The sequence below is a fragment of the Ranitomeya variabilis genome, chromosome 4 (genome assembly GCF_051348905.1).
Source record: "Ranitomeya variabilis isolate aRanVar5 chromosome 4, aRanVar5.hap1, whole genome shotgun sequence".
Lineage (NCBI taxonomy): Eukaryota > Metazoa > Chordata > Amphibia > Anura > Dendrobatidae > Ranitomeya > Ranitomeya variabilis.
The window spans coordinates 47,137,439-47,160,064 of NC_135235.1; the positions used below are offsets into that span (position 1 = coordinate 47,137,439).

General features: G+C 45.2%; 2 protein-coding genes across 3 annotated transcripts in view; both read left to right on the forward strand.

Moving 5' to 3' along the window:
- Window positions 1-22,626, forward strand: part of INPP5A (inositol polyphosphate-5-phosphatase A) — a 473,991-nt gene that overhangs the window by 17,614 nt on the left and 433,751 nt on the right. The gene's annotated exons all lie outside the window — the stretch shown is intronic.
- LOC143769680 (uncharacterized) lies at window positions 1,085-3,968 on the forward strand. Its single transcript, XM_077258447.1, has 2 exons — window positions 1,085-1,744; window positions 1,831-3,968. The coding sequence occupies exons 1-2, from the start codon at window positions 1,622-1,624 to the stop codon at window positions 3,058-3,060; spliced, it is 1,353 nt and encodes a 450-aa protein (XP_077114562.1). The 5' UTR covers window positions 1,085-1,621; the 3' UTR covers window positions 3,061-3,968.

A 22,626-nucleotide genomic window follows, 5' to 3' on the forward strand; every position in this document is an offset into this window, starting at 1 on the left:
TATTTTCACGGCTCTACGTTATAAACTTATGTGAAGCACTTGGGGGTTGAAAGTGCTCACCACACATCTAGATAAGATCCTTTTGGGGTCTAGTTTCCAAAATGGGGTCACTTGTGGGGTGTTTCTACTGTTTAGGCACATCAGGGGCTCTGCAAATGCAACGTGACGCCCGCAGACCATTCCATCAAAGTCTGCATTTCAAATGTCACTACTTCCCTTCCAAGCCCTGACGTGCGCCCAAACAGTGGTTTACCCCCACATATGGGGTATCAGCATACTCACAACAAACTGGGCAACAAATATTGGGGTCCAATTTCTCCTGCTACCCTTGTGAAAAAAAAATTGCTTGCTAAAACATCTTTTTTGAGGACAGAAAAATGATTTTTAATTTTCACGGCTCTGCGTTGTAAACTTCTGTGAAGCACTTGGGGGTTGAACGTGCTCACCACACATCTAGATAAGTTCTTTGGGGGGTCTAGTTTCCAAAATGGGGTCACTTATGGGGTGTTTCTACTGTTTAGGCACATCAGGGGCTCTGCAAACGTAACATGATTCCCGCAGACCATTCCATCAAAGTCTGCATTCCAAATCGTCACTACTTCCCTTCCGAGCCCCGGCATGTGCCCAAACAGTGGTTTACCCCCACATATGGGGTATCAGCGTACTCAGGAGAAACTGGACAACAACTTTTGGGGTCAAATTTTTCCTGTTACCCTTGGGAAAATTAAAAAATTCTGGGCTAAAAAAATGTTTTTGAGGAAAGAAAACATTTATTACTTTCACGGCTCTGCGTTATAAACTTCTGTGAAGCACTTGGGGGTTCAAAGTGCTCACCACACATCTAGATTAGTTCCTTGGGAGGTCTAGTTTCCAAAATGGGGTCACTTGTGCGGGAGCTCCAATGTTTAGGCACACAGGGGCTCTCCAAACGCGACATGGTGTCCGCTAATGATTGAAGCTAATTTTTACCCTTCGCCATGACAGCACCCACTGGAGAGATAGGGATCCGCCCCACGGAACAGGAAACCTACAGAGACATAAAAGGGGGGCGGTCCCCCTCTCCTCCTCTGTTTTAGGTTTCCTGTTCCCAGGGGACAGGATCTCTGAAGACTACAGAAATCATACCTGGGCTAGGAGCATCCGCCTGTGCGGTTTCTGCGCGAACGGCAGGGGATGCAGTCCAGATGCAGCGTCGGGGGAGATTCCGTTAGACGGCTCCCCCCTCGTCTGGCCGGCATGTGGGATGGCTGAGTCCGGGAGAGATGACGCCGATTCCACAGGAGCAGCGCTGCAGAGGTGCGGCTTGAACAGGCTCCAGTCGCGGACCACCAGGTAAAAGGGTCCGGGATCTGCGGCACAGCTGCAGCGGCAGCCGGTACACCGCTCCATAGCGCAGGCCGGGATAATGGCGGCCGCACATGCGTGGAGCGGTGTAAGAATCCCCAGAATGACCCGGAAGTAGAGGAGCACTTCCGGGTCACTCACACAGCGGTGGAGGGAAAAGCGCGGTTTCGCGCATGCGCAGTGCACCGCTGCAGAGTAAAAAAAAAAAAAAAAAAGTTTACTGACCGGATCCTGGCCTATAAAAAGGGGGAAGTTGCAAACGCACAGGCGATGCAACATGTCGTCCCCAGGCAAGACTGTGGACCCAGCAGGTGAGCCAGCCAGCAGAAGGTCCTCAGATGCCAGCCACAGGAGTGAGACCAAGGATTCAAGATCCAGAAAGTCGCAGCCTCCTATTTCGGTACCGTACAGCTTCACTGGGTGAGTGTGATTTCCCCTCTGCCTATAAAGCTGACACCCTTTTCCACAAATGTCTTCTTCTCCCAGGCCAAAAAGAGACAGAAATCTAAGCACAAGCAATGTGCGTTATGTGACGAGCCTCTCCCAGATTCCCACCCCAAAAAACTCTGCAATCAGTGTATGGCGGAAACAATGCAGAGTCCATCTATGTCGGTCACAGATATACGGGCCATAATTAGAGAGGAATTACAGGCCATCTCACAAGCCAGTACCCCCCCTAAAAAATCCGGGAAAGAAAAGGCTATATCCAGCTCTGAGTCCGAGGAGGAAGGCGTTATCCACTCAGACTCCTCGCAGTCGTCATCCTCTTCCTCAACACATTCCGACATTGAGGGTCGAGCTTGTTTTCCTCTTGATGGGGTGGACAACCTAGTAAAGTCCATCAGGAATACTATAGGTTGTGAGGATACAAAAGACGACCAAACTGCACAAGACATCATGTTTGCAGGGTTGGCGGAGAGGAAGAGAAGAGCATTCCCAGTAATTCCTGCGGTTAAGGCTCTGATAAAGAGGGAGTGGGAGAAACAGGACCAGAGAGGTTTTCTCCCGTCAGCCTCCAAAAGGAAGTACCCCTTTAATGATGAGGAGTTAATTTCATGGACTAAAATCCCTAAGGTGGACGCTGCAGTCGCCTCCACCTCAAAACAGTCAGCCCTACCAGTCGAGGATGCGGGCCTACTTTCTGATCCTTTAGATCGGAAGGCAGAATCGTCACTGAAACGATCATGGGAGGCTTCAACGGGCATATTTAAGCCATCAATTGCCAGCACGTGCACAGCTAGATCCATGCTTGTGTGGATTGATCAGCTGGATCAACAAATCGAACAGGGGGTCTCCAGACAAAAATTGCGGGATGCGATACCACTAATTAGAGGTGCAGCAGCATTCATGGCCGATGCTTCAGCTGACTCTCTTCGCCTTGCAGCAAGGTCAGCCGGTCTAATTAATAATGCCAGACGTGCGTTATGGATGAAGAGCTGGAAGGGGGATACGCAGTCAAAGGCTAAGATCTGCGCTATTCCGTGTGAGGGTGAGTTTTTGTTTGGGAAAGCATTAGACGAGATCCTCAAAAAAGCAAAAGAGAGGAAAAAAGCCTTCCCTGACCCCTCAATTCCTTTCTATAGGAAGACCTTTAGGAAGAGGCTGTTCGGGAAAAGAACACAAAATGAAAGATCGTCACCATGGGCCACAAGAGAGGGAAAACAGGGTGGCACTATGTTCAAAGGCCCCCCCTTCCGTAGAGACAACAAATTCTGAAACACCAGACACCCCAGTAGGGGGCAGGTTAAAATTTTTCTTTCCCCAATGGCGAAAAATCACGTCAAGTTCCTGGGTGCTAAATATTATTAAGGAAGGAATGAAAATAGAATTCCTCCAAATTCCCCATGATTCCTTTATTTTAACAGCCCTTTCCTCACCAGTGCAACAGAAGGCCCTTGAACTGGAAATTAGAAGTCTTATAGTTAAAAATGTTTTAGTTAGGGTGCCAAAGGGACAAGAGGGTAAAGGGTTCTACTCTCCGTTATTTTTAATCCCTAAACCCGATGGTTCATTTCGAACAATTATAAATCTTAAAAAACTCAATACGTTTATTAAAAATTATACGTTTAAAATGGAGTCTATTAGATCGGCCATTAAGCTCCTTTTTCCAAATTGTAGAATGGGCGGCATTGATTTAAAAGATGCCTACTACCATCTCCCTATCCATAGTAGGTATCAAAAATACTTAAGAGTGGCAGTAACTCTTGAGGGGGAGATTCATCATTTCCAGTATACAGCCATGCCCTTCGGTCTCTCCACGGCACCCAGGATCTTCACGAAGGTAATGTTAGAAGTAATGGCCTACCTTCGCCAGAGAGACACATTAATCATTCCCTACTTAGATGATTTTTTAGTTGTAGGAAACTCATCCCTTCAGTGTGCGGAACGATTAGCTGACACTGTCTCGTCCTTAGAAAGCCTGGGCTGGATCGTCAACTATAAAAAATCCAGACTCACCCCACTTTCTCTTCAGACATTTTTGGGATTTAGTCTAGATTCCATAAAGCAAAAATGTCTACTTCCCCAAGAAAAAATATCTCTTATAGAGGGTAAAGTTGTGGCGGCCATTCACAAACCTCAAATGTCCCTGAGAGCAGGAATGTCCTTGCTAGGTTCCCTCTCCTCCTGTACTCCAGCCGTTCAGTGGGCACAACTTCATACCCGAACATTACAACATCAGATACTTCGGGAACAGAGAAAATTTCTGGGGCACCTTGAATCGAAAATAACTTTATCCGAGAAAGTCTTATCCTCCTTAGAATGGTGGCTAAATAAAGACAACCTAGCGGGGGGTGTCCCTTGGGTAATATCACCATCCCACACGATAACTACGGACGCTAGTCCCCACGGGTGGGGCGCACACATGGGAGATAGATTCTGCCAGGGAACCTGGGATAAGAATGAGGATTTATATTCATCAAACCTAAAAGAATTGAATGCGGTAAACTATGCACTGCGTCAATTTCTCCCACAGCTACGAGGAAGCCACGTCCGAATCTGTTCAGACAACACTACGACAGTGGCGTATTTAAACAAACAAGGCGGCACAAGATCAGACGCTCTAATGTCTTCCGCAAACAGTACCTTAATCCTGGCCTGTTGTCCCTCTCGGCAGTCCACATCAAAGGAGAGGACAATCAACAAGCGGACTTCCTAAGTCGACACACTCTTCATCAAGGAGAATGGTGTCTCAATCCTCACATTTTCCACAAGATAACATTGTTATGGGGCAAACCCCAAATAGACCTGTTCGCTACAAAACAAAACAAACAAGTCCAGAAATTCGCATCTCGGTCCCGTGCAGATCACCCGGACATTCTAGATGCTCTTCAAACACCCTGGCAATTCAAGCTGGCGTATGCTTTCCCTCCGATAATTCTGCTGCCACAAGTAATACGGAAAATCAGGGAAGAGCAGGCCAGGATAATACTAATAGCGCCATTCTGGCCCAAGAGACCATGGTTCTCGTGCCTGCGGTCGATGTCGGTGACGGATCCTTGGGTCCTTCCCTCAATCCCAAACCTTCTCTCCCAGGGACCTTTCTTCCACCCTCAGGTGGACAGCCTCCACCTGACGGCCTGGAATTTGAAAGGCAGATATTAAATTCCAGGGGGTTTTCAAAAGGCCTAATTGATACACTCCTGCTTAGCAGGAAACCATCTACAACAAAAATTTACACCAAAGTATGGAAGAAGTTTCTTCAGTTCCATACTAGTTCAAACCCCTCTGAAGTCCCAATAAAATCTATACTAGAATTTCTACAGAAAGGGAAAGAGTCAGGTCTGTCAGTTAACACACTAAAGGTCCAGGTGTCCGCTCTGGGTGCCCTCTATGGCCATAATATTGCTGGTAATAAATGGGTATCCCGCTTCATCACGGCCTGTGAACGAGTTACTCCTGTCCACATACCTAGAGTAGCTCCGTGGGATCTAAATCTAGTCTTAGACTCTCTAACAGAATCCCCATTTGAGCCTATAGACACAGCATCTTTAAAACACTTGTCGTTAAAAACAGCCTTCTTAGTAGCCTTAACATCGGCTAGAAGAGTCAGCGACATTCAGGCCTTGTCGATAGATCAACCTTACCTTCTCACATTTCATGACAGACTAATCTTAAAACCGGACCCCCTATACCTTCCTAAGGTAGCAGGGAAGTTCCACAGGTCACAGGAGATACATCTTCCTACTTTCTTTAAAGATCCCTCTACTCCTGAAGAACAAAAATTCCATACTCTAGACGTCAGGAGAGTAGTTTTGCAATATATTGAGAAAACTAGTAGTTGGAGGCAGAGTAGGGCTCTGTTCATATCCTTCCAGGGCAAAAAGAAAGGATATGGAGTCACAAGAGCAACATTATCCAGGTGGATAAGAGACGCTATCCGGTTGGCCTATTCCATGAAAAACGAAGAACCTCCGGAGGGCATCAAAGCACATTCCACCAGAGCCATGGCTTCTTCCTGGGCCGAAAAAGGGAACGTGCCAATCGAAGATATATGTAAGGCTGCAACTTGGTTGGCTCCTTCCACTTTCTATAATCACTACAGGCTTGACCTGTCTTCTGACTCTGACCTACACTTTGGCAGGACTATCCTCAGCACGGTGGTCCCCCCCTAGGTGTTGGTCTCTGGAAATCTCTCCAGTGGGTGCTGTCATGGCGAAGGGTAAATAGCCGGATTACTTACGGTAATGCTCTTTTAATGAGTCCATGACAGCACCCAGTCACATCCCTCCCTAATAAAAGCCAATGTAATTACTTCTATGAAGTTTATATTCTGATGATACATTGTGATGATTGACTAACACTGGCGGTCCTCCGGGTACTCTGAAATTAAACTGAGGAGGAGAGGGGGACCGCCCCCCTTTTATGTCTCTGTAGGTTTCCTGTTCCGTGGGGCGGATCCCTATCTCTCCAGTGGGTGCTGTCATGGACTCATTAAAAGAGCATTACCGTAAGTAATCCGGCTATTCCATTCAAAAAGCCAAATGGCGTGCCTTCCCTTCCGAGCCCTGCCGTGCGCCCAAACAGTGGTTTACCCCCACATATGGGGTATCATCGTACTCAGGACAAACTGGACAACAACATTTGGGGTCCAATTTCTCCTATTATCCTTGGGAAAATAAAAAACTCCGGGCTAAAAATCATTTTTGAGGAAAGAAAAATAATTTTTTATTTTCATGGCTCTGCGTTATAAACTTCTGTGAAGCACCTGGGGGTTTTAAGTGCTCACTGTGCATCTAGATTAGTTCCTTGGGGGGTCTAGTTTCCAAAATAAGGTCACTTGTAGGGGAGCTCCAATGTTTAGGCACACAGGTGGCTCTCCAAACGCGACATGGTGTCCACTAACGATTGGAGCTAATTTTCCATTCAAAAAGTCAAATGGCGCGCCTTCCCTTCCGAGCCTTGCCGTGCACCCAAACAGTGGTTTACCCCCACATATGAGGTATCGGCGTACTCAGGAGAAATTGCCCAACAAATTTTAGGATCCATTTTATCCTGTTGCCCATGTGAAAATGAAAAAATTGAGGCTAAAAGAAATTTTGTGTGAAAAAAAAGTACTTTTTCATTTTTACGGATCAATTTGTGAAGCACCTGAGGGTTTAAAGTGCTCACTATGCATCTAGATAAGTTCCTTGGGGGGTCTAGTTTCCAAAATGGGGTCACTTGTGGGGGAGCTCCAATGTTTAGGCACACAGGGGCTCTCCAAACCTGACATGGTGTCCGCTAACGATGGAGATAATTTTTCATTCAAAAAGTCAAATGGCGCTCCTTCCCTTCCGAGCCCTGCCGTGCGCCCAAACAGTGGTTTACCCCCACATATGAGGTATCAGCGTACTCAGGACAAATTGGACAACAACGTTCGTGGTCCAGTTTCTCCTTTTACCCTTGGGAAAATAAAAAAAATTTTGCTAAAAAATCATTTTTGTGACTAAAAAGTTAAATGTTAATTTTTCCCCTCCATGTTGCTTCTGCTGCTGTGAAACACCTGAAGGGTTAATAAACTTCTTGAATGTGGTTTTGAGCACCTTGAGGGGTGCAGTTTTTAGAATGGTGTCACTTTTGGGTATTTTCAGCCATATAGAACCCTCAAACTGTCTTCAAATGTGAGGTGGTCCCTAAAAAAAATGGTTTTGTAAATTTTGTTGTAAAAATGAGAAATCACTGGTCAAATTTTAACCCTTATAACTTCCTAGCAAAAAAACAATTTGTTTCCAAAATTGTGCTGATGTAAAGTAGACATGTGGGAAATGTTATTTATTAACTATTTTGTGTCACATAACTCTCTGGTTTAACAGAATAAAAATTCAAAATGTGAAAATTGCAAAATTTTCAAATTTTTCGCCAAATTTCCGTTTTTTTTCACAAATAAACTCAGAAATTATCGACCTAAATTTACCACTAACATGAAGCCCAATATGTCACGAAAAAACATTCTCAGAACCGCAAGGATCCGTTGAAGCGTTCCTGAGTTATTACCTCATAAAGGGACACTGGTCAGAATTGCAAAAAACGGCAAGGTCATTAAGGCCAAAATAGGCTGGGTCATGAAGGGGTTAAGGGTGCACTCACATCTGTCGACTGTGCCTGTTAAACAAATGCCTATCGCCTAGCTATAAGTAGTCTCACAGAACTAATCGTTAAGACTATTATTGGCAGCACAGGCTAATGTGCTCCAGATAACGATGATTTTAATGTCGGCATGAACTAGGCGATTGCTCAATGATCGGACGATTTGCTCGTTTGCTGAGTGATTGCTGACGAGTCTAAACAAGCCGACTTTTAATCTGCAAACGATCGTTCCATCGAACGCTAATTCCTGATTATCCGCTTGTCTAAATGAGCCTGACAACAGACCATTAAACGACACCGATCTACTCCTATATAGCTGATCACTAGTCTTTTTATGGCCTCAGTCGTCACCTTTACACTGCATATAGGAATAATTAATTCTATTATGCCAGATATGGAGCTTTGGATATTCAGTGACTAATGAATTGTATATTAACCTGCCTGATGTGCAATGTATCGTACTGGAGAAAAGAACCCGATTGGCCGGCCGCTGGGTGTCTGTGATCCCGGAACGATGCCGCTGTCTAGAGAAACATGCGGCAGAGCTTATTATCCCTTCACAATTGCAATAAAGGCAATTCCAATGTATTAATGACTTTTTAATAGTATATAAAATATCTAGTTTTGAACATGATGGAAGGATTATCTAAAAGAAAAGTCACTTGGAAAATGCTGTAAGTACATCATAAAAGGTACATTAGCCCAGATCTGTAATTTAAATAGCAGGATTCCAGCAGGAGAGCGATGGTACGAGTCTCCCTCTCTCTCATGCACCTTTCCTTACTGCAGCTTTTCATCTGGTTTCAATTTGCATATTTTCCTTTTTGGTTCTTGACCTGAAATTACGAAATGTCCTGATTTATGTGCATGAAGATATTTGCAATCTGCTCCTGTAAATCCAAGTTCACATTTGTGCATTTTTTTTTTTTTGCATCTGTTACTTATCATATATTTGAGTGTTTTGAGTTCCATTTATGATTGTAGGGGTGTTGTGATCGTTTTAGCACACTTTTGCTTCTGGTGCAAACCCCCCCCCCCTTCCCCCACAACCTCAAAAACTGATCTATTCACAACTGGTGATGTATGTATGCCATCCATTTTTAACTTGTCCTTTAATGCATTGATTGTCCAAGTCTGATTTACAAAAATGATGATTTTACCCGGAACGGACACATCTCTATTTAAAAAAAAATAAAATTGCACCAAGTTTTACTTTGAAGTCTTCATTCCTTCTTTTATTTTCTGACCCCCTGACCTGCAGCCAGGTTTCCGATTTTTCTATTTCTGGACTGTCCCTTGTAGTAATACACTGCGTTCCAAATTACACTGTGTGCAGAATTATTCGGCAAGTTGTATTTTGGTCACATGATCCTTTTTATACATGTTGTCCTACTCCAAGCTGTTCAGGCTTGAGAGCCAACTACAATTATGTAAATCAGGTGATGTGCATCTCTGTAATGAGGGGTGTTGTCTAATGACATCAAAACCCTATATAAGGTGTGCTTAATTATTAGGCAACTTCCTTTCCTTTGGCAAAATGGGTCAGAAGAGAGATTTGACGGGCTCTGAAAAGTCCCAAATTGTGAGATGTCTTGCAGAGGGATGCAGCAGTCTTGAAATTGCCAAACTTTTGAAGCGTGATCACCGAACAATCAAGCTTTTCATGGCAAATAGCCAACAGGGTCGCAAGAAGCGTGTTGGACAATAAAGGCACAAAATAACTGCCCATGAATTGAGGAAAATCAAGCATGAAGCTGCCAAGATGCCATTTGCCACCAGTTTTGCCATATTTCAGAGCTGCAACGTTACTGGAGTAACAAAAAGCACAAGGTGTGCGATACTCAGGGACATGGCCACAGTAAGGAAGGCTGAAAAACGACCACCTTTGAACAAGAAACATAAGATAAAACGTCAAGACTGGGCCAAGAAATATCTTAAGACTGACTGTTAAAAGGTTTTATGGACTGATGAAATGAGTGACTCTTGATGGGCCAGAGGCTGGATCAGTAAAGGGCAGGGAGCTCCACTCCGACTCAGACGCCAGCAAGGTGGAGGTGGTGGACTGGTATGGGCTGGTATCATCAAAGATGAACTTGTGGGACCTATTCGGGTTGAGGATGGAGTGAAGCTCAACTCCCAGACCTACTGCCAGTTTCTGGAAGATAACTTCTTCAAGCAGTGGTACAGGAAGAAGTCGGTATTGTTCAAGAAAAACATGATTTTCATGCAGGACAATGCTCCATCACATGCCTCCAACTACTCCACAGCGTGGCTGGCCAGTAAAGGTCTCAGAGAAGAAAAAATAATGACTTGGCCCCCTAGTTCACCTGATCTGAACCCCATAGAGAACCTGTGGTCCCTCATAAAATGTGAGATCTACAGGGAGGGAACACAGTCCACCTCTCGGAACAGTGTCTGGGAGGCTGTGGTGGCTGCTGCACGCAATGTTGGTCGTAACAGATCAAGTAACTGACAGAATCTATGGATGGAGGCTGCCGAGTGTCATCATAAAGAAAGGTGGCTATAATGGTCACTAATTTTTTGGGGTTTTATTTTTGCATGTCAGAAATGTTTATTTCTAAATTTTGTGCAGTTATGTTGGTTTACCTGGTGAAAATAAACAAGTGAGATGGGAATATATTTTGTTTTTATTAAATTACCTAATTCTGCACAGTAATAGTTACCTGCACAAACAGATATCCTCCTAAGATAGCCAAATCTAAACAACCCACTCCAACTTCCAAAAATATTAACCCCTTCCCGACCTTTGACGCATACGCTGCGTCATGAAAGTCGGTGCCAATCCGACCTGTGACGCACCGTATGCGTCATGGAGGGATCGCGTCCCTGCAGATCGGGTGGAAGGGTTAACTCCAATTTCACCCGATCTGCAGGGACAGGGGGAGTGGTACTTTAGCCCAGGGGGGTGGCTTTGCCCCCACGTGGCTACGATCGCTCTGATTGGCTGTTGCACTTTCAACAGCCAATCAGAGCAATTTGCAATATTTCACCTATGAAAATGGTGAAATATTGCAATCCAGCCATGGCCGATGCTGCAATATCATCGGCCATGGCTGGAAATCCTGATCTGCCCCCCCCCCCCCCCCACTGCCACCAATCTGCTCCCCGGTCCTCCGTTCAGTCCGGTACTCCCCTGCGTCCGCCTGTCCGCTCCCCCGTCCTAGTGTCCGCTCCCCCCTGTGCTCCGATTCACCCCCCTGTGCTCCGATTCACCCCCCACCACCCCTTCATACTTACCGATCCTCCCGGAGTCGGTCCGTCTTCTCCCTGGGCGCCGCCATCTTCCAAAATGGCGGGCGCATGCGCAGTGCGCCCGCCGAATCTGCCGGCCGGCAGATTCGTTCAATGTACATTTTGATCACTGTGATATAACCCATCACAGTGATCAAAATAAAAAAAAATAGTAAATGAAACCCCCCCCCCCTTTATCACCCCCATAGGTAGGGACAATAATAAAATAAAGAAAATATTTTTATTTTTTTTTCCACTAGGGGTAGGGGTAGGGGTAGGTTTAGGGGTAGGGTTAGGGCTAGGGTAAGGCTATGTGCACACGTATTCTGGTACTCTGCGGATTTTTCCGCAGCGGATTTGATAAATCCGCAGTGCAAAACCGCTGCGGATTTACCGCGGATTTACCACTGTTTTTCTGCGGTTTTTCTGCAGATTTCACTGCGGTTTTACAACTGTGTTTTCTATTGGAACAGTTGTAAAACAGCTGCGGAATCTGCAGAAAGAAGTGACCTGCTGCGGAATGTAAACTGCTGCGTTTCCACGCAGTTTTTTTCTGCAGCATGTGCACAGCGTTTTTTTGTTTCCCATAGCTTTACATTCAAGTGTAAACTCATGGGAAACTGCTGCGGACCCGCAGCTGCGGAAACGCTGCTGCGGACCCGCAGCTGCGGAAACGCTGCTGCGGACCCGCAGCTGCGGAAACGCTGCTGCGGACCCGCAGCTGCGGAAACGCTGCTGCGGACCCGCAGCTGCGGAAACGCTGCTGCGGACCCGCAGCTGCGGAAACGCTGCTGCGGACCCGCAGCTGCGGAAACGCTGCTGCGGACCCGCAGCTGCGGAAACGCTGCTGCGGACCCGCAGCTGCGGAAACGCTGCTTCGGACCCGCAGCTGCGGAAACGCTGCTGCGGACCCGCAGCTGCGGAAACGCTGCGGAACCGCAGCTGCGGAAACGCTGCTGCGGACCCGCAGCTGCGGAAACGCTGCTGCGGACCCGCAGCTGCGGAAACGCTGCTGCGGACCCGCAGCTGCGGAAACGCTGCTGCGGACCCGCTGCTGCGGACCCGCAGCTGCGGAAACGCTGCTGCGGACCCGCAGCTGCGGAAACGCTGCTGCGGACCCGCAGCTGCGGAAACGCTGCTGCGGACCCGCAGCTGCGGAAACGCTGCTGCGGACCCGCAGCTGCGGAAACGCTGCTGCGGACCCGCTGCTGCGGAAACGCTGCTGCGGACCCGCTGCTGCGGAAACGCTGCTGCGGACCCGCTGCTGCGGAAACGCTGCTGCGGACCCGCTGCTGCGGACCCGCTGCTGCGGAAACGCTGCTGCGGAAACGCTGCTGCGGAAACGCTGCTGCGGACCCGCTGCTGCGGAAACGCTGCTGCGGACCCGCTGCTGCGGACCCGCTGCTGCGGAAACGCAGCGTTTTCCGCAGCGTGTGCACATACCCTTAGAATTAGGCTATGTGCGGATTTGGCTGCGGAACCGCAGCGGAATGGCCACTGCAGATTCGTAGCAGTGTTCCATCAGGTTTACAGTACCATGTAAACCTATGGAAAACCAAATCCGCTGTGCCCGTGGTGCGGAAAATACCACGCAGAAATGCTGCGTGGTATTTTCCGCAGCATGTCAATTCTTTGTGTGGATTCCGCAGCGTTTTACACCTGTTTTTCAATAGCAATCCGCAGGTGTAATCCGCACAAAAAACACTGGAAATCTGCGGTAAATCTGCATGTAAAACGCAGTGCCTTTTACCTGCGGATTTTTCAAAAATGGTGCGAAAAAAATCTCACACGAATCTGCAACGTGGGCACATAGCCTTAGGGTTGGAAATAGGGTTAAGATTAGGCTTGTGGTTAGGGTTATGGATAGGGTTAGGGGTGTGTTGGGGTTAGGGTTGTGGTTAGGGTTAGGATTAGCGTTCGGGTTGGGATTAGGGTTAGGGGTGTGTTGGGGTTAGGGTTGTGGTTAGGGGTGTGTTGGGGTTAGGGTTGTGATTAGGGTTATGGCTAGAGTTGGCATTAGGGTTAGGGGTGTGTTGGGGTTAGAATTGAGGGGTTTCCACTGTTTAGGCACATCAGGGGTCTCCAAACGCAACATGGCGCCACCATTGATTCCAGCCAATCTTGCGTTCAAAAAGTCAAATGGTGCTCCCTCCCTTCCGGGCCCTGACGTGCGCCCAAACAGTAGTTTACCCCCACATATGGGGTACCAACATACTCAGGACAAACTGGGCAACAACTATTGGGGTCCAATTTCTCCTGTTACCCTTGTGAAAATAAAAAATTGCGGGCTAAAAAATCATTTTTGAGGAAAGAAAAATGATTTTTTATTTTCATGGCTCTGCGTTATAAACTTCTGTGAAGCACTTGAGGTTTCAAAGTGCTCACCACATATCTAGATAAGTTCCCTGGGGGGTCTAGTTTCCAAAATGGGGTCACTTGTGGGGGGATTCTACTGTTTAGGCACATCAGGGGCTCTGCAAACGTAACATGATGCCCGCAGGCCATTCCATCAAAGTCTGCAATACAAAGCATCACTACTTCCCTTCCAAGCCCCGGCATGTGCCCAAACAGTGGTTTTCCCCCACATATGGGGTATCAGCGTACTCAGGAGAAACTGGACAACAACTTTTGGGGTCAAATTTCTCCTGTTACGCTTGGGAAAATAAAAAATTGTGGGCTAAAAAATCATTTTTGAGAAAAGAAAAATTATTTTTTATTTTCATGGCCCTGCGTTATAAATTTCTGTGAAGCACTTGGGGGTTCAAAGTGCTCACCACACATCTAGATTAGTTCCTTGGGAGGTCTAGTTTCCAAAATGGGGTCACTTGTCGGGGAGCTCCAATGTTTAGGCACACAGGGGCTCTCCAAACGCGACATGGTGTCCGCTAATGATTGGAGCTAATTTTCCATTCAAAAAGCCAAATGGCGTGCCTTCCCTTCCGAGCCCTGCCGTGCACCCAAACAGTGGTTTACCCCCACATATGGGGTATCATCGTACTCAGGACAAACTGGACAACAACATTTGGGGTCCAATTTCTCCTGTTACCCTTGGGAAAATAAAAAATTCTGGGCTAAAAATCATTTTTGAGGAAAGAAAAATTATTTTTTATTTTCACGGCTCTGCGGTATAAACTTCGGTAAAGCACCTGGGGGTTTAAAGTGCTCACTATTTATCTAGATAAGTTCCTTGGGGGGTCTAGTTTCTAAAATGGGGTCACTTGTAGGGGAGCTCCAATATTTAGGCACACAGGGGCTCTCCAAACGCGACATGGTGTCCGCTAATGATTGGAGCTAATTTTCCATTCAAAAAGCCAAATGGCGTGCCTTCCCTTCCGAGCCTTGCCGTGCACCCATACAATGGTTTACCCCCACATGTGAGGTATAGGTGTACTCAGGAGAAATTGCCCAACAAATTTTAGGATCCATTTTATCCTGTTGCCCATGTGAAAATGAAAAAATTGAGGCTAAAATAATTTTTTTGTGAAAAAAAAGTACTTTTTCATTTTTACAGATCAATTTGTGAAGCACCTGAGGGTTTAAAGTGCTCACTATGCTTCCAGATAAGTTCCTTGGGGGGTCTAGTTTCCAAAATGGGCTCACTTGTGGGGGAGCTCCAATGTTTAGGCACACGGGGGCTCTCCAAACGCGACATGGTGTCCGCTAAAGATTGGAGCCAATTTTTCATTCAAAAAGTCAAATGGCGCTCCTTCCCTTCCGAGCCCTGCCGTGAGCCCAAACAGTGGTTTACCCCCCACATATGAGGTATCAGCGTACTCAGGACAAATTGGACAACAACCTTCGTGGTCCAGTTTCTCCTTTTACCCTTGGGAAAATAAAAAAATTGTTTCTAAAAGATCATTTTTGTGACTAAAAATTTAAATGTTCATTTTTTCCTTCCATGTTGCTTCTGCTGCTGTGAAGCACCTGAAGGGTTAATAAATTTCTTGAATGTGGTTTTGAGCACCTTGAGGGGTGCAGTTTTTAGAATGGTGTCACTTTTGGGTATTTTCAGCCATATAGAACCCTCAAACTGACTTCAAATGTGAGGTGGTCCCTAAAAAAAATGGTTTTGTAAATTTTGTTGTAAAAATGAGAAATCACTGGTCAAATTTTAACCCTTATAACTTCCTAGCAAAAAAAAATTTTGTTTCCAAAATTGTGCTGATGTAAAGTAGACATGTGGGAAATGTTATTTATTAACTATTTTGTGTCACATAACTCTCTGGTTTAACAAACCAGGATAAAAATTCAAAATGTGAAAATTGCGAAATTTTCAAAATTTTCGCCAAATTTTCATTTTTTTCACAAATAAACTCAGATATTATCGACCTAAATTTACCACTAACATGAAGCCCAATATGTCACAAAAAACAATCTCAGAACCGCTAGGATCCGTTGAAGCGTTCCTAAGTTATTACCTCATAAAGGGACGCTGGTCAGAATTGCAAAAAACGGCCAGGTCATTAAGGTCAAAATAGACTGGGTCATGAAGGGGTTAAGCTTTGATATTTGAGTCTTTTGGGTTGATTGAGAACATAGTTGTTGATCAATAATAAAAATAATCCTCTAAAATACAACTTGCCTAATAATTCTGCACACAGTGTAGTATGCAAATACCATTTTTCTTCGACATTTTTTTCCCCCTCAATGGTCAGTATAATGTCAAATTATCAATTGTTAGAGGATAAAACTTAAATAGACCTCCCTTATTTAAATAAATAAATAAATTAAATAAATTAAATGCACTGTTTCATATTATGCACAACAGGGTTTCCAAACATTTTATAGGTTCTGTAGGACTGAAAATGGTCATTTGTTGAATTTGCAGCATTTAAGGGGTTGTCCGGTCCAAATCAATAAGTCTGCGGAGATTTGCCGGTTCCTGACCCGGGACTGGAGGGTATATATGTGTTTATACGTACTCCCGGGCAGTGGGTGTGGCCTCAATGCATATATTTGTATGAAGCGAGGTCATTCCGTCTAGTCCGACATGCCCACTGACCGGCCACATCACTAGACAGGGTGCGGCCTCGACTCATTACAAGAGTATGGAGAGCAAGCTTGCACCCTCTGGCCGGGAGTATGTATAACTCATATATACCCACCCTCCAGTCCAGGGTCGGAAACTGACGAATCTCCGCAGAGCACAGTGCATGCACCCGGGAGGATTCAGAAGTCTGCAGTCAGTGCATTCTTGCATCCATTGAACTTGTGAGTTTTTGGATAGTTCCTTCTTGCATTTCTTTGTGAGATGTCAGAATCTCCTCCCAGAGCTGCTGTTCTGATGTAAGCGGCCTTCCACCCTCATAGACCTTTTTCTTGAGGTTACTCCAAAGGTTCTCAGTATTGTTGAGGTCAGGGGAGGGTGGTGGCTGCGCAGTGAGTTTCTCTCCGTTTATGCCCATAGCAGCCAATAACTCTGGTTTCTTAGCAGCACCAGATGGGGCATTGTCAGCATGAAGAGGATTTTGGTATGGATGGCACATGGAAGAAAGTGGTCAGTAAGAAACTCTATATACTTTGTTCAGGTCATTTTCATACTTTTAGGGACCCTAAAGGGGCTACCAGCTTTCATCCCCATGTTTACTGCCCCCAAAAAATGAGTCCGCCACCTCCTTGTAGATGTTGCAGCTTAGTTGGGACATGGTGGTCATCCACTACTCTATCCATGTGGACCATCCAGGGTTGCACGGCACTTATCACTAAACAAGACTGTTTTAAAATGAGTCGTCTTGTATGTCTGGGCCACTGTGACCGTTTTTGCTTGTGAGCACACTTTAGAGGTGGCCGAATAGTAGGTTTATGCACAACTGCATCCTCTGAAGGATCCTACCCCTTGAGGTTTGCGGAACCACAGATGCACCAGCAGCTTCATACATCGGTTTGTAATGGTATTTTAGCAGCTGCTTCCTTAATCCGATGAATTTGTCTGGTATAAACCTTCCTCATTATGCCTTTATCTGCATAAACCCGCAAAAGCACTTTGAGATAAAAGGTTCCTCATGGACCTTTTATCGTCGCAAAGCTTCTATCCTGCACTTATGTTATTTCTCATGTTTTTTTTTTCTTATTATATGTAGCCTGTTTTCTATTTTGTCTACCTAACACCTGCAAAACCAGGCAAGGTCTTGCCTCATGGACTAGTCACCTTGTTCCTGATCGTATATGCACCTTTTGTCAGCACAATATTTCAGAGTAAAACTTATGTTTAGAATGCAGGAGCCGGGAGCAACATAAATTGGCTGACAGGTTCCCTTTTAAATTGTTTATCAGTGTGATGTCTGTTATTAAAATACAGCAAATGTGAGAAACTGGGGTGAATGTGACCTAGGGTGTGTTTACATTGAATCTTTTTGCTGAGTTTTTAGCAAAAAATAGAGGAAATTATCCAAAATCTTCCTCAGAAACTGAAAACTCCTCAAAATTGGTGTTTCTGCTTCAAAAACAGCAGAAAAAAAACAAACTTTGAACACCACTTGAGACTTGCATGTGGGTTTTAGTAGAGACAAATCTATGAACGTGGAAGGAAGTGATTTTATGTGATGTCGGGTTTTTTCTTACCGCATGTCTGGTAGGATTGCAATTCGTCTTCACTATGGTGTGGTCCTATAGTATTTGATACAATACCCGAAAAATCTAAATCACCGGTACGATCCTTCCCTTCGTTATTCTTGGACAGGTTAGAAGCTGTTTGCCTGCTGATTTGGTTTCTTGCTTCAGCTTTCTTTCTGGATCTCTTTCTTTTTTTTTTTTGCTGATAAAAGGTTATTGAAACATTGTGTCCATTAAACACATGGTGTAGAAATACTGTGGATCTTTTAATGAGGACTTGCACATGGATAATTATCGGACTATTATGGATAAGATGTAAGCACACTTTAAAATTCGCTTGATGTAAATTGATGTAAATTTACTCACATGAATGTGTTGATACAAGTTATCGTAGACAGACTTTTTAGGAGAGTCCTATATCAAAAGTACGGTATGTTCATGCTCTCTCCATTATCCTTTTTTTTTTTTTTTTTTTTTAATACCAACTGTGTTCTGAAAGTAAGCAAGCAGACATGTATTTATTTTTGCTAATCCTTAACACTTATTAATAAAAACTATACTCTCAGGGTAGTGTAAGAAATACAAAACCCCACTTCTTACTCTGTCTTTCTCAGGTCTCCTAACTTAAACATCCGTCAGTTGCAACCATGACCGATCATTGGCCACTGATCGGTGGCAGCCTTTAGTTTGTCCAATCAGCAGCCACTGATTGACTGCAGTGGTCAGGACAATTCTATCGTTTTGCTCTAGTTGGAAATAAGAAACCGAACCTTAATTCCCCGCCTCCTCCTTCTCTGGCACTGCTTGTCTGCGAACGCCTCCTCCTCCTCTGGCACTGCTTGTCTGCGAACGCTGCCTCCTCCTCCTCCTCCTCTGGCACTGCTTGTGTGCCTCCTCCTCCTCTGGCACTGCTTGTGTGCCGCCTCCTCCTCTGGCACTGCTTGTGTGCCGCCGCCTCCTCTGGCACTGCTTGTGTGCCGCCGCCTCCTCTGGCACTGCTTGTGTGCCGCCTCCTCCTCTGGCACTGCTTGTGTGCCGCCTCCTCCTCTGGCACTGCTTGTGTGCCGCCTCCTCCTCTGGCACTGCTTGTGTGCCGCCTCCTCCTCTGGCACTGCTTGTGTGCCGCCTCCTCCTCTGGCACTGCTTGTGTGCCGCCTCCTCCTCTGGCACTGCTTGTGTGCCGCCTCCTCCTCTGGCACTGCTTGTGTGCCGCCTCCTCCTCTGGCACTGCTTGTGTGCCGCCTCCTCCTCTGGCACTGCTTGTGTGCCGCCTCCTCCTCTGGCACTGCTTGTGTGCCGCCTCCTCCTCTGGCACTGCTTGTGTGCCTCCTCCTCCTCTGGCACTGCTTGTGTGCCTCCTCCTCCTCTGGCACTGCTTGTGTGCCTCCTCCTCCTCTGGCACTGCTTGTGTGCCACCTCCTCCTCTGGCACTGCTTGTCTGCCGCCTCCTCCTCTGGCACTGCTTGTCTGCCGCCTCCTCCTCTGGCACTGCTTGTGTGCCTCCTCCTCCTCTGGCACTGCTTGTGTGCCGCCTCCTCCTCTGGCACTGCTTGTGTGCCGCCTCCTCCTCTGGCACTGCTTGTGTGCCTCCTCCTCCTCTGGCACTGCTTGTCTGCCGCCTCCTCCTCTGGCACTGCTTGTCTGCCGCCTCCTCCTCTGGAGCAGGGGGTTTATTAGTAATGATTAGTACAACTCTTTATAATTTTTTTTTTTTTTTTTTTATAAGCCTAAAAGCTTTTTAGTTGGATATTTCAAATGGAAACCCCCTTTAACAACCAAAATAAAGTGGCCCTAGTATATCTCGGCATCTGTAATCGTGGCTCCAAGACCTGTAAATGAAAACCCTCACACTTGTAAAGCGCCATGGAATAAATGGCGCTATAACAATAAATAATAATAATAATATCTAACTTCACCTACAAATAATGTGATCAGTATAAAGCGTGATAGACCAGCAAATCTGTCTGTGACCAGATGAGATCGGTGACACCGAGCAGGGACATCGGTGCGGATGTTAATAGTCCAAGGTACTGAAATATTCTGCATCCAGTACATGTGAATCGTATGTGTAATACCCTCTTAGAATGGGCCAAAAAAAAAGTCTGTGGAATAATGTGTTCACTGTTAAATTTTACTAGGAAAGCAGCATATCGATACTTTTTCGATTTTGAAGTGGATGAAAAAACATAAATTGCCCCCTTCCGACATGGACAGTTCGTTTTTTTTTTTTTTCTCCCCCTGTTTGTTTATTTGTGCTTTCCATCCCTTCTTCCAAGGGCCATAACTATAACTTTTTTTATTTATCCACTTGCGGGCTTATTTGTGGGATGAGTTGTAATAACCACAATTCGTTTTACACATACTGTACTGAGAGGAAACAAAATTGCTACTGTGAGGAAATCATGTGTGTGGGTGGTGTACCTCCAATTTTGCCTTTTTTTATTTGGGGGGGGGGAAGGGGTGGCGAGGGTGAAATAAGTGTCCGGGTCAGTACGATTACGATGATGCCAATATTTTCCTTTTAATTTTTTTTTCTTTCTTTTATTAATGGTAAAAAAAAAAAGTTTGCAATTTTCAGAGTCTTGTAACCTTCTCATTTTTGAGTTGATGGAGCCATGTTATTTATTTTGGGGTGAGACAACATATTTATTGGTACCATTTTGGGATGAATATGAGTTTTGATATCTTCTTACTACGTTTATTGAAACCTCTGATTGGTATTGCTGTATATAGAAGAAGCAATCTGTCTCCTTTGAAGCTTTGCCACAGGCTGCGTTTCAGCGGAGCTCCATGATGGCAGTCATGGAGGTCTTCAGACAGGGAGCAAAGTTATAACTTTCATGTCTTTAATAATAATAATAATAATAATCTTGCAATTTTCCGTCTGGCCACTAAGGTGAGTTTAGTTCTGTACTTCCTGTTTTTTCAGGAAATGTTTTCAGCAGTCTCCTTATCAGCAGAGGCAGGATTACAATGACTGATAACACCTCTATACGCAGCTGATAAGGCAGGATCTACCATTTACAATAGGTGATATCTTCGCTGATCTTGCTCTCCCTTCACAATCAAATTGCACACGCTTGTTAGGTGCTTCAATTCAAAGGATGCTGTCAGGGACTGGCCAGTGTGGCTATGTACATCTGTTGTTTCCTGAAACAAAGTAAAAAAAAATTAATGAATAAAAAATCCCCCAGTGCCTATTATAATAAATGAAATTTTTTTTTACTACTTTAATACAACTTGTGTAAGAATAAAATGCCAACAATGTATGTAAAAAAAAATAAAGAAATACAATTACATTAAAAAAAAAAAATATGCATTTAACACAGTCACGATTTAAATGGAGCAGTAATGAACAGAAAATCAGCAGATCACTTGACCACAGTGGAGACTACAGAATTGCTGATGCTGTAAGTCCAGTGGGATTGTATACAAACAAGGATATCCGATGCGTACAGACTGCCCGGTGCCCTAGCTGCGTAGGGGGTCGGCCTTGAGCAGAGGATTTGTCTTGCCCTTTAGCACATTTCGGAGCATGTTGACGGCTTTTGCTCTGCGGATTTTTAGATCTGTGCTGCCGGCGGCCTGCGAGTTGGGTTTATTTACCCAGTGCAGTGTAATAACATTGACGGTATAAATTGTGCGCTGCGATCTCAGACCTCGTCCCCTACAGGAGGAAAATGTCAGATAAAATGTGGAAGGCGAGTTTAGTGTAGCTGTAATGTCTGGCTGCCAGGACGAAACTGATAACGTGGGGTCTCGGGGTGCGGATACAGGGATTCTTCTTATGATGCCCCTCGTGACCTGCACACTAGATTTCTCACTGATTGTTAATTATAAGAGGCTGAATTTGTTCTCATTTTCAATCTTTTCGTAAATTTGTTGTAATCTTAACCCGCGATCTTTAGTACAATACAGGTAAATGGGATTTACATATCGCTGGGAAAAAAAAATAGCACAAAAATGAGAGCGAATCTTACACAGATTTACATTTGAGACCCATGATGTTGTGTGATGAAGTAGGATGAAAATCGTGCAGCAAATTCGCAGCCGGCTGAAAAGTTTCTGCAACATCTGAACGTGTTCTTAACATCCACAGAAGTCCATAATCCATATTAAATTTTCTTTCCCCCCCCCCCCCCCCCCCATCTTGAAAGATCTGGATGAGGATACACATCTGATGTGGTTATTTCCTGCACTGTAGATGTGGACTTATTCCCCATAGTGTTATTTCCACAGTGAAAACCATTTAAAGGGGTTGGGTCTTGATGTGTATTTTGAGGAGGTTCCTGATTGGTGGGGGAAGCGGTGTGCTCATGATTGACAGCTTGGGTCGGCATCCTGTCTGCACGATGTCTAGAAGTCTCCCACGCTGCAAGCAGAGGCAGATTTGCTTCTTTCCACATTGGAGGAGCTGGCTGAATCCAAAAATCCTGCAGCTTTAGAGCAGCACATACAAGCTGCATAGCAAAGAGCTTGTAAGCGTCCACTCCTTGCCTGGTAGATTGCGCCAAAGGCCGGTAACACAAAGTGGAAGACTATAAAATTTTAAAAAACCCTCTTGTTGAGATTGGAGAGGATTTGTAATAAGAAGTAAATTACAAAGTTGCTTATTTTTAGTCATTTATCAGTTTTGCCCATTTAAAGGGAATCTGTCACCAGATTTTTGCTACCTCGTCTGAGAGCAGCATAATGTAGAGAAAGAGACCCTTATTCCAGTGATGTATCACTTCCTTTGCTGGGTGCAGCAGTTGTGATACAATCGGAGATTTTATATGTAGCAAGGAGCAGAGCTCAAAGAGCTGCCCACGTCCGATTATCCGCTTTCTGGGTACATTGTATATTGACAGTAAGCTGCTTAATCGGTGCTCAGTGCATGGTTAGATTAGGACTCACCAGTTCGGGAGTGAT

What these genes read in the sequence shown, in the direction of transcription:
- LOC143769680 (XM_077258447.1), top strand. Translation starts at nt 1,622, where the DNA reads ATGTCGTCCCCAGGCAAGACTGTGGACCCAGCAGGTGAGCCAGCCAGC. An exon ending in AGTCGCAGCCTCCTATTTCG is followed by an intron (nt 1,745 to 1,830) that starts GTACCGTACAGC and finishes TTCTTCTCCCAG; the next exon opens with GCCAAAAAGAGACAGAAATC.